This window comes from Lutra lutra, chromosome 3 (genome assembly GCF_902655055.1).
Source record: "Lutra lutra chromosome 3, mLutLut1.2, whole genome shotgun sequence".
Taxonomy (NCBI): domain Eukaryota; kingdom Metazoa; phylum Chordata; class Mammalia; order Carnivora; family Mustelidae; genus Lutra; species Lutra lutra.
Genome location: NC_062280.1, coordinates 72,890,500 through 72,902,810, shown reverse-complemented (window position 1 = coordinate 72,902,810; position 12,311 = coordinate 72,890,500). Strand labels below are relative to the sequence as shown.

At 39.9% G+C, this 12,311-nt stretch overlaps 1 protein-coding gene across 3 annotated transcripts in view; it reads right to left on the bottom strand.

The window, feature by feature from the left end:
• Positions 1–9,761, bottom strand: part of MTX2 (metaxin 2) — a 70,876-nt gene extending 61,115 nt beyond the window's left edge. Inside the window, exons 1-2 of one of the 3 annotated variants that reach the window (XM_047722264.1) lie at positions 9,514–9,761; positions 8,760–8,801 (exon numbers count right to left, since the gene is read on the bottom strand). In XM_047722264.1, the coding sequence (XP_047578220.1) occupies positions 8,760–8,791 (32 nt within the window). In that variant the 5' untranslated portion in view covers positions 8,792–8,801; positions 9,514–9,761. The remainder of the gene's footprint in view (positions 1–8,759; positions 8,802–9,513) is intronic. The other 2 variants (XM_047722263.1, XM_047722261.1) reach the window with 2 other exon arrangements.
• Between the last annotated feature and the right edge of the window lie 2,550 nt (positions 9,762–12,311).

Here is a 12,311-nt window from a genome sequence, read left to right as displayed (position 1 = left end):
TAGCATCACTTCTATTTTACAAAGGACTTTTAAACTATGTTTTCCACTTCTTTGAGCTTCTGGTACCCTTCCGAACTGCTTTTAAAGTCCACATTTCCGGAGCGCCCGGCTGGCTCCATCAGTTAAATGTCTGACTCTTGATTTTGGCTCAGGTCATGATCTCAGGACTGTGAGACTGAGCCCTGACCTGGGCTCTGTGCTAAATGCAAGGATGATGAAGATTCTCAATCTCTCTCTCCCTTTCTCTCTGCCCCACGCTTGCCCACCCCATGCTCTCTCTCTTTCTTAAGTAAATCTCTCTCTCTCTCTCTCTAATAAATAAATAAAGTCTACATTTCCTAGTACTTAACACAGAAGAGGGATGAAATAAAAAATACTTTATTGAGGATATAAAAACAAAATGTTATAAACATGCCTTTTTTTTTTTTTAAGATTTTATTTATTCATTTGACAGACAGAGATCACAAGTAGGTAGAGAGGCTGGCAGAGAGAGAGGAAGGGAAGCAGGCCCCTGCCGAGCAGAGAGCCCTACTTGGGGCTCGATCCCAGGACCCTGAGATCATGACCTGAGCCGAAGGCAGAGGCTTTAACCCACTGAGCCACCCAGGTGCCCCAAACATGCCTGTTTTGATAATATTTTCAAGATGCTTACAAACGGGTTCCATGGAACCCATAAAACTACTTTTCCAGATCATAATATAAAATAATGCTACTCCTAGAATGATGTTATTAATAAATTTAAATAATTAAGCGCCCACATGCCCACAATGAAATAAATGAAATATAGCAAGTCTCTTTTTTATGCTTTATATAGTTTACTGAGCTTCTAACTAAAGAACAGATATTGTACTTATTTCAAAAGATTAATAACTACAGTATGATGAAATTAACTGATATGCTTCAAGTATAGCAAGGTACTGGGGAAGTAATAAGGTCATTCAGAAAAATGGTACAGAGTTACTAGAAATAAAGACACTTTTGGACTTTTGCTGTCCAAAATAGCAAAAGAATAACATTACAAATATAACATCCTCAAAGGCTCTCAGCCAATGAAAGTGGTAACAGAAACTACCACGTACCAGTAAATTAGATGCATGAAACATGTTATAAAACATCTTACCCCTTTTACAAATAAGGAAACTGTGGCCCAGACTGTCTGCCCAAAATCACAGAACAAGAGGCAGAGTTGAACTTAGAACTCAGTTTTGTCTTACTGCTATGGCCCGGTTCCTAACCTTTATGTTCTATTACCTAAGCTTCAATTTCCTCACCCATAAAATAAGAATAATATCTATCAAACAGGATCAAATTGTTAATATTAGCGATTATATACCTAAATCATCTAGAATAGTGGCTCGAAAAGGGGTGCTTACTCCTATTATCAGTAACTAGATAATTATCAGCTAAGTTTTTAAGGCTAAAACGTTTTGGCAATGTCTAATAAACAGACCACCACTCACTCCATCAGGGAGTGGTAAAAGAGAAAAACTAACAAGGTAAACAGCTAAAAATGACATTAATGAACACTTATGGAATGCTTACAGTGTGTCAGACACAAGGCTAAGCACTAGTACTTTTCTCATCATCTTTAAAATATATAAAGTTATCTTCGCCATTTTACAAATAAAATAAAGATCACATATGTAGTAAGTAGCCATGTCTGACTTACTCCACAGTCCACCAGAAGTGTAAAAGCAAAGTGAAAGAAATGACTGATGGGCACCTGGCTGGCTCAGTCAGAGGACCAGGTGACTCTTGATCTCAGGGATTGGATGTTTGGGCCCCATGATGGGTATAGAGAATACTTAAAAATAAAAGCAAAACAAAAAATAAAAGTGATTGACACTGTGGGAGATTTCTGCTGTTTGATGCTCAACACCTCTCTCTCCTTTTGTGTGTGTCTGGGGGCTCTCTGGAGCCCTAGAGCCTGGAGCCACTCCTAGTACAGGGATAAGCAAGGGGGTCAGGCTTGTCCACCACAGTACCCCATCCTTTTTGGCTACAGTGACTGCTCCACATGTGCTCACACAACCCAAATGGGAATATTCCACCCTCCCCTAGGATACATACCCCAGTGACAGTAAAAAATTAAAAAGATAAATAAAAATCTCATGTAATGTACTGGAAAACCTTGCCATTAAAAAAACACACACACACACACACAAGCAAATGAAAATTTAAAATACACAGGCAGTTATAAAAAATTTTGAGGGTGCCTGGGTGGCTCAGTCAGTTAAGCAGCTGCCTTTGGCTCAGGTCATGATCTCAGCATCTTGGGATCCCACATCCGGCTCCTTGCTCAACAGGGAGTCTGCTTCTCTCTCTGCCTCTGCCACTCCCCCTGCTTGTGCTCTCTCTCCCTGACAATAAATAATGGTTTATTATTAAAATATTAAAAATGGGTTACTATTAAAATAAATAAAATGAGTTTTTTGGGAGCACCTGGGTGGCTCAGTCATTAAGCGTCTGCCTTCAGCTTGGGTTGTGATCCCAGGGTTCTAGGATCGAGCCTGCATCGGGCTCCCTGCTCAGCAGGAACCCTGCTTCTCCCTCTCCCACTCCCCCTGCTTGTGTTCCCTCTCTCTCTGTCCCTCTCTGTCAAATAAATAAATAAAATATAAAAAAAATTTTTTTAATGATCCAATACCCAGGATTATTTTTATCCCTCTTCAAAGTTCTAAATCAAACATATCATCATCTAAAGATCCAAGCTATTAATTCAAAAATTAAAAAGAAAATTCAAAATCACAATTTACCCTTCCTTTCCATATTATTAAATAACAAAAACAACTCAAAATCCTCTTCCACTTTAAGAAATTTATCAAAGAACCTATGCAGTAGATCCACAAATATGTCTATGAAAGCACTGCTCACTTTAGAGAAAAATAATATATACGAGGGATGGCTTTAGGATCCATCAACTTGGCTAGACTGAAATTCTACAGCTGCCAGAATTCCCTTTCTCCTGTTTCTGGTTATAATGAGCTACAGGGACATTCTCTAGCAGGCTCTGGGAGGACAAAAGAAGCAACAGCCATTTTGTAGCTCATAAATACCTTCTCCCAGTTATCCAAACACTAATTTAGATGCTGCTGTGAAGGGATTTTGCTGATATAAATGAAGTCCCTAATGAGTTGACTTTACATTCATCTAACGGGAGATTATCCTGGTTGTGCCAGATTTAATCTGTTGGAAGTTTTTTTTAACAGAGGGCCTATGAGTTCATCACTGCAAGCAGCACCTGCTACATGTGCCTCTTCCTCTTCCTTTTCCTCCTCAATCTCCCCTTCCTGGCTGCCTACTCTGTGAACGTGGTCCTTGGTTGGCCAACCCCCGCAACAGCACAAGCCAATTCCGTGTGTGTGTGTGTGTGTGTGTGTGTGTGTGTGTGTGTGTGTGCAGAGACATAGATACAAAGCTAGAGCTAGAACTCAAGATCCTCCAGTTTCTGCTCCTCTGGTTGAACTAATGTAACACACTAAATACCCACCAAAATAGGATTAGATAAATAAATTATGCTTTCTTCATTACAATGAAATACTATGTAACCACTGCAAATGATGATGTGTACCTCCATTAGACAAGGACACACATCTCAATGTTATACACAAAACAGGTTACAAAAAAGTATATACATCTTGTATTATTCATGTGTTTTTTTTTAAATTTAGGGGCAGAGAACAAGTTGGCTCTGTTCACCGAAGTTTTAATGATGATGATGAAACTTTAAAGTCTTAATCTGGGTGTTAGATTTTAGGTGATTGCTGTTTTATTCTTCAGATTCTTTTGGATTACTTCATTGTCTACAATGGCCATGTATCATAATTACTACCAGAAAAAAAAAAGAGAAAAAGAACCAGTTCCCATTTGACAGGAAAAAATGTAAGAGAGACTTACAGGTTAAAATGTGCAAACATGGGGCGCCTGGATGGCTCAGTGGATTAAAGCCTCTGCCTTCGGCTCAGGTCATGGTCTCAGGGTCCTGGGATCGAGCCCCGCATCGGGCTCTCTGCTCAGCAGGAAGCCTGCCTCCCCCCCCACCTCTGCCTGCCTCTCTGCCTACTTGTGCTCTCTGTCTGTCAAATAAATAAATAAAATATTTTTTAAAAAATAAAAAATAAAATAAAATGTGCAAACTCTTGTTTGTCCCTTAAGAGGACACTATGTGGGGAACCTGGGTGGCTCAGTGGGTTAAAGCCTCTGCCTTCGGCTCAGGTCATGATCCCAAGGTCCTGGGATTGAGCCCCGCATCGGGCTCTCTGCTCGGCAGCGAGCCTGCTTCCTCCTCTCTCTGCCTGCCTCTCTGCCTACTTGTGATCTCTCTGTCAAATAAATAAATAAAATCTTTTTTAAAAAATCACTTAAAAAAAAAAAAAAGAGGACACTATGTGCCAAAGATGAACTCTACAGTTTAGGAAAGTAAGAATTTAACAATGACAAGAGATGAGGCTGAAGAGATGGACTAACTTATGACAGATCTATACTCCATGTGACAGTTATGAACTAATGAAGACGTTGAAACAAGAGGAGTCACATTTGCATTTTAGAAAAATAATAATAAAATAACATAAACAAAAGCCCACTGAGGCCTGCGGTATGGAGACTGTATTAGAAAGAGGGCAGACTAGACACATGGAAACCAATTCAGACACTACTACAGTAATCCAAGTGAGAAATGATGAAGTCCTGAACTAAGGAAATAGCAGTGGAGATAAAGAGAGTAAGCCACTAAGGTACAGTAAGGAGTAAAAACTGCGGGATTTTGGAGGCGAATACACTGGTAGTAACGAGACAAAAATAGTTCCCTTAAGCTGGGAGTTCAGAGAAGTCTTCCTAAAAGATGGGCTCTCAAGAATATCACAAAGAGATGCAAGACGCCTTTAAATGTTTCTAAAGAAATATCACATTTCTTTTTTCTTTTTTTTTTTTTTTAGATTTAATTTATTTATTTGACAGAGAGAGAGCACAAGTAGGTAGACAGGCAAGCAGAGAGAGAGAGGAGAAAGCAGGCTCCCTGCCAAGCAGAGAGGCTGATGCGGGACTTGATCCCAGGACCCTGAGATCACGACCTGAGCCGAAGGCAGAGGCTTAACCCACTTAACCACCCAGGCGCCCCGAAATATCACATTTCTAAAGAAATGTGAGTGTGTTGGCTCACAACTACTCAAAGGAAAAATAATAAGCAATACACTAAAAATGAGAGCACTCAACTACAAAAACCAATTCACAATTATTTGTTGTATTTATAATAGCACTATATAAATATGAATCTCTAATCTCTTGAGGTTGACCTCTTCCAAGAAAATCAAATTACTGTCAGAAATAAAACACTCTGCATAGTTGCTAGATCTGAGTCACACTCATAGTCACTTATAAGTCAAACATGTTTCATATAAATTGTTATTTTAGTCAACCCTTATTTCACTGCTTGGCCAAATACAATCTTTAAATTTTTTTTAATTATAATCGTTTAAAATACACAAGTAAAATATTCTCACTATAACAATTTGAATTCAGAAATGTAGTTACTCTACCCTCCACCAACTCCCTACCCTTATTACTCTGAAATTACTAGTTAAAATGAGTTGAATATTCTATTTTTCTTTGCTTAAACATATACAAGTTTATATAGGGTTTATTTATTTATTTATTTTTTTAAGATTTTATTTATTTATTCGACAGAGAGAAATCACAAGTAGGCAGAGAGGCAGGCAGAGAGAGAGGAGGAAGCAGGCTCCCTGCTGAGCAGAAAGCCAGATGCGGGGCTTGAACCCAGGACCTGGGATCATGACCTGAGCCGAAGGCAGCGGCTTAACCCACTGAGCCACCCAGGCGCCCCTATAGGGTTTATTTAATAACAATGGGTTCATACAGTATATATATTATCCTATAACTTGTTTTTACTTAAGGTAATCATAAATTTCAAGCCAAAATATTTAACATTTCTATTATTTGTAATAATGTGGGCATTCTATAATTTGACATATATTTAGAACATCTGTGTTTTTTTAATACTAAAATTAATGATATAATGAATACTGCTATATATTGCTTTAAATAATGGTTCTTTTTTTGTTTGTTTTTTTATAAAAACAGTCTATTTTAATTCATTAAAACTTCTATTTTCACATATTCTAAAACTACACTTTTACCCTCTCAAACTTTTGTGGGGGTTGTTTTTTTTTTAAGATTTTATTTATTTATTTGACAGAGAGAGATAACAAGTGGACAGAGAAGCAGGCAGAGAGAGAGAGAGAGGGAAGCAGGCTCCCCGCTGAGCAGAGAGCCCGATGCGGGACTCGATCCCAGGACCCTGAGATCATGACCTAAGCCGAAGGCAGCGGCTTAACCCACTGAGCCACCCAGGCGCCCCAAACTTTTGTTTTTGATGTCACAATATACATCTTATTTATCTTTGTATTCCTTAACAAATTATATTTTTTTTTACTATTTTTGTCTTTTAGACTTCATACTAGCTTACAAATGATTAACTCACCACCTTTACATTAGATTATTCTGAACTTTCTTGTAAGTTTATTTTTACCTGTAAAGTTATACTTCCAAATGTTTTATTGTTACTAATTAGTACCCTTCTATTTCATATAAAGAACTCCCTTTAACATTTTTTTTTCCATTTGGGATTTTTTAAAATTTTTATTTATTTTTTAAATTTCTTTTCAGTGTTCCAGAATTCATTGCTTATGCACCACAACCATTGCTCCATGAAATACATGCCCTCCATAATACCCACCACCAGGCTCACCCAACCTCCCACCCCCTGCCCCTCCAAAACCCTCAGATTGTTTTTCAGGGTCCACAGTCTCTCATGGTTCGTCTCCCCCTCCAATTCCCCCCAAGTCCCTTCTCTTCTCCATCTCCCCATGTCCTCCGTATTATTTCTTATGCTCCACAGTCGCCAAACTGTGGGAAGAACCAAGATGCCCTTCAACGGACGAATGGATAAGGAAGATGTGGTCCATACATACTATGGAGTATTACGCCTCCATCAGAAAGGATGAATACCCCACTTTTGTATCAACATGTACGGGACTGGAAGAGATTATGCTGAGTGAAATAAGTGAAACAGAGTCAATTATCATATGGTTTCACTTATTTGTGGAGCATAAGAAATAAAGGTACTTCTTTTTTTTTTTTTTTTAAAGATTTTATTTATTTATTTGACAGAGAGAGATCACAAGCAGGCAGAGAGGCAGGTAGAGAGAGAGGAGGAAGCAGGCTCCCTGCTGAGCAGAGAGCCGGATGTGGGGCTCGATCCCAGGACCCTGTGATCATGACCTGAGCCGAAGGCAGCGGCTTAACCCACTGAGCCACCCAGGCGCCCCAGGAAATAAAGGTACTTCTAATGGTATTTCTATCAGATAAGTTCCCTGAAAAGTTTCTTGGTTAAAGGATAGTATTTTAATTAATATTACTATATTAAGTTCTCAAAAAGCAGTAATAACTTAGACTCACCAGCAGTTTGAGGATAGATGTTTTCCCCCATACCCTTGTCAGTTCTAGAAAATTTCATATTCACTTTTGCCCATTTGACTAAATGGAAAACTTTGTCTACTTTTAGTGACAGCATCTTTTCATGTGTTCATTGTCCATCTGCATTTCCCTATTTGTGAATTGCTTGTTCCTATCCTTTACTCTTGATCCTGTTGTCTTTTTCATTAATTTTTGTGGAAACATATGTTTTATCATGTAAAGCTTTTTAAATTTTTCTGCAATCAAATCTGCTAATTTTTTCTCCCAGGGACTTTAGATTCTGTGTCTTGCTTAGGCCTCCTCTGCTACACAAGATTAAACTATCACCTGTATTTTCTCGTAATTATTTTATTACAATTTGGTTTTGTCCTTATTTTACATCTAGATCTTCAACTCATTTGGAATTTATTCTTATGGTGTTATAACTTAGGAGATGTCCCAACACCACCTATTGAATTATTCATCTTTAAATGCTTCCTTCTAAAGTAATAAATTACAAATAGCCAAAATGGCACACAAATAAAATTCCTAGGAATTCTTAAATTTCACTAACTGAAATAAAATTCCAAACTTATCAAAAGTTTTTTAAAAGACATTTATCATTTTTGCTTTAAAAGAAATCACACATTGGGACATATGCATACAGTATACCAAAATCAGCATACAATGGTGAAATAGTTGATTTTTTTTTAAACATAGCAGAAATGGAAATTAAATCATTGATCTAACTTTTTTTAAAGATTTTATTTATTTATCTGACAGAGAGAGAGAGATCACAAGTAGGCGAAGAGGCAGGCAGAGGGGGGTGAAGCAGGCTCCCTGCTGAGCAGGGAGCCCAATGCAGGACTTGATCCCAGAACCCTGAGATCATGACCTGAGCAAATGCAGAGGCTCAACCCACTGAGTCACCCAGGCACCCCTAAGTCAACAATCTAACTTTTAACATAAACAGAAATAATCACTGTTTGAAATCTCAAGATTATTCATTGATTCAGGTCACAAATATTTATTGAGCACCAACTAACAGGTGTTCCGGATTTAATGTGGGCCAAAACAAGTAGATCCCTACTTTCATGAAGCTTATAATCTAGTGAGAGCTTCTCTCTCTTCCAGAAACAATGTATTTAAGTGAAAAAGAAAAAAAAAAAGAAGAAGAAAGAAAGAAATGTATGTTCACACAAATGCAGTGCTACGAAAAACATTTTGGCAAATTTTATTACACATTCAGTACTTTCCATTTCCAAAATACTACTTTATTTCAAATGTACCTATTTATCCTGGTAACTGTCTCTTTACTCATGTTGAAAATCCTGCAAGGAATTAAGATTAACTCCATTTAAAGATTAGCTATTACCCATCAACCTACACCTACAATACCTATGTCTACTCTCCTCACTTCCTCAACAATATTTAATTTCTTTCACTATGGTAAATAACTCAAAAAGAGAAATATAGTTACATCAGCCACGTTCAGTCCATCAAATCAAAGTTTTTTCTAAAAAGTATACCGAGACCGAGAGACTTCTCGGCGATTCCTACAGATCTAGCAAATAGCAATACTATGTTGCTTGGAGAGGAAGCAAGGACTTCGGTGGTCCTTACACAGCATCAGGTAACAAGGGCAACTCATTAATGACAATCACCTTAAACGTCAGATCCCACGACCGAGGCCACCGCCACTCTCAGCCTTGTAATACCTGGCCCTTGTGGCCACGCCCCCCATACGAACTCAGGGCCTCCTCCATTCACCCTAGCTCCTCCGGACCCAACAGCACAAAGTACGCCCACGAGAGGGAAAGCGGTATTACTGCCCCTACGGTGTGACCTTGGCTAAGTGTCTCTCCGTCAATTTACTCATCCGTGAGATGAGGGTGGTACTCCGTGCCCGCCTCTATCCCCAGGCCTGGGTTCAGCACCTAATGCCACAAAAGGTAAAGCCGCAGCCCTAAGCTCCACGCTGTTCCCCGCGACTGCCCCACGCCGCCCCCGCCTCCGCCCGCAGTCCGAGGCCACGCGCGCTACCTGCGATCTGCGAGACGAAGGCTTCCGCCACTAGAGACATGTCTGCTGGGCGGCTCTGCGCCCGCGGTTTCTACACCCCCCGTCCCTCGGCGTCCTCTTCTGAAATCCGTGCGTCTCCTGCGGCTATCAGGCGTGATCCCGGCTGAAGATCGGACTGGCACAGCCCACCTAGGTGCCGGTGGAAGCGGTGAGGACCCCAAGGTTACCGCCAGGCCTGGCCAGGAACTTCCGGTGCAGCTGACAGTGGAGAGAGAGCACTTCCGCCCGCGTCACCGGCGCGCTCCTCCCCTGGCGCGGGGGTTCCCGAGTCCTAATCTCATCGCGGCATCTCCGTGGCGGTGGGGTGGGGTCCCTGGTTCCCGATCGCTCTAGGCTCCAACCTGGGGGTGGAAAGAGGGATCCTGGAGGTTTTCAGTATTCTTTCTGTAAGCGAGAATTTTCTAAGCAAGTTAATGTTTTGGTTTTTTTTTTTCTTTTTAAAGAATTCTTTATTTGAGAACGAGAACCCGAGCTGGGGGAGGGGCAGACTCCCTACTGCAGAGCCATGGAAGGGCGCCCAGCTGGGTCTCACAATACTGAGATCATGACCTCAGTGGGGTGCTTAACCGCCTGAGCCACCCCTGGGCCCCAGCAAGTAATATTTTTAAGCGGCACCATACCAAGCCCTTTAAAAAGTGTATACAGCATTCTATTTCGTGTCTTCTCAACAACCAAGAAGTCGATATTGTTATGGGCATTTTATGGGTAAGGAAACAGGCTTAGAAAGTTTAAACTGCCTCCTCAGGGAGTATGATGAGGCCCAGATTCAAATCTGCGTTGAATTTCCTCTGTTTCTCTATACTGCTAGGTTGATTAGTCCATGAACAGACATCAGTGTTTATTCCCTTTTCAAAGGTGTTTGGCAGAGAGGAGGCATGAGAAGCTCCTAAGCTGAGAAATAATTTGCCCTTCAATTCTGGACACCCGAAAAGAAGCTCATCTTGCAGAATAAGTTTCACACACTTCTCCCTTTGGAGTGGGGGAGGTGAGAGGGGCAGGAAAAGGAGGAGACATTAAATCCATAAGTGACTTTTTATACAGTTTATACAAGCATACAATTGAGGAAACATAAGGATATGTTACAGATTTAGAGGCATAAAATATTACAAGTGAAACTGACTTCAGAGATCATCTGGTGAGCCAAGGCCCCCTTTCACTGCTGAGAAATTCGTAACAGATTACCACAAACTAAATGGCTTAAGAACAACAAATTTATTCTCTCCCAGTTTTAGAGGTTGGAAGTCCTAAGGACTCTAGCTTTCCCCTGATTCTTTGTAGCTTCTGGAGGTTGCCAGCAATCTTTGGCCTTCCTTTGCTTATAGACACATCAACTCAAATCTCTGGCTTCATCATCACATGGCAGAGTATGTTTGTATCCAAATTTCCCTCTTCTTATAAGGACACCAGTCACTGGATTAAAGTCTACCCTTATCCAGTATGACCTCATCTTAACTTGATTTCATCTGCAAAGGCTATTTCCAAATAAGCTTACATTCACAGGTACCAGAGATTAGAAACTTGAACATACCTTTTTTGGGGGGTGGGGGAATACAATTCTACCCACTACACTAAATAATAAATTTTTTAAGAATAAATCATCAATATTTGCATCACCCTTTGCAACTAGGAAATTTGTTAAACTAATTTAAATTTACCCAAAAAAAGTACCTGAACATAAATACAGCAATGTATTAAGAAACAGTATCTTCTCACTGGCTGAGATTCAGAGTTGACAATGGGTTGAAATAATAGGTTTTTCTTGTTTGTGCTAAGGGAGATAACACTGATAGTAAAGAATATGCCCAGTTTCCTCCTCCTTATCCCATGAATGATATTGACCAAGAGAAATGAACTGTTCCAGGATATGGGGAGGCAATTGAAAGAAAAGCTTTCAATTCCTGTTTCTCTGCACAGTGAACTAGTATAACTTGTAAAAGTGAAGATCTGTCACCTATTGAAGTTCTGTTACCAAGTTTGGTTTGTCACTTTTTAAAAGCTGGAATAAAATTTTTGACTACTTTTTGACACTTGCAGAATTTTTTTTAAGATTTCTCCATATCACAGAGATTATGTGGGAACCTGAACCAAAGGCCTTAGAATTGGACCAGGGAATCCAAAATCCAACAAGTCCAAAAGGCAAAGGTGAGCCCCAAAGTGGAAGGAGAATGGCAAGATCCAGGGACTTGGCATACATGCAAGAAAAACAGAGCAAGATGAGAGGCAAAGGAGAGTGTGCCCTCAAAATTTCAGTTAGGTGCCTTGATGCCTAGCACATCGATGATCTGAACTGGTCCAAAGGTACTGGGCTGGTGATTCACACCAACCCTGTTCTAGAAAGCTTTTGAGAAAGAAACTGGGATCTGCTGGGGGCACTGTCTATACTCAACCCTTTCATCATTGTAGCTGGGGAAACAAGACTCATCAGCACCATATGGATTCACTTTTTCTCCCTGACTGATGGTTCCTTTGCTTCCCACACAGGCTAATTTAGACTGGAAAGAATCTATAATGTGGGAGGTCTTTATTACTAAAAATTAGATCCAATAAAATGCAGATGTCCTGACAGTATCCACAAACAAGCTGTCTTTGAATAAATAACCAACTGGAGTAAATGTATTTATGCATCTGTATTAGAACAACTGGCAGATTTAGAACTGAAGATCTGTTTAAGATCACAATTAAGGAAAATACAAGAAAACAAGCCACTGAAGGTTTTAAGGATGAGGTTATAAAACAGAAGTGTTAGGGAATCCGTATGT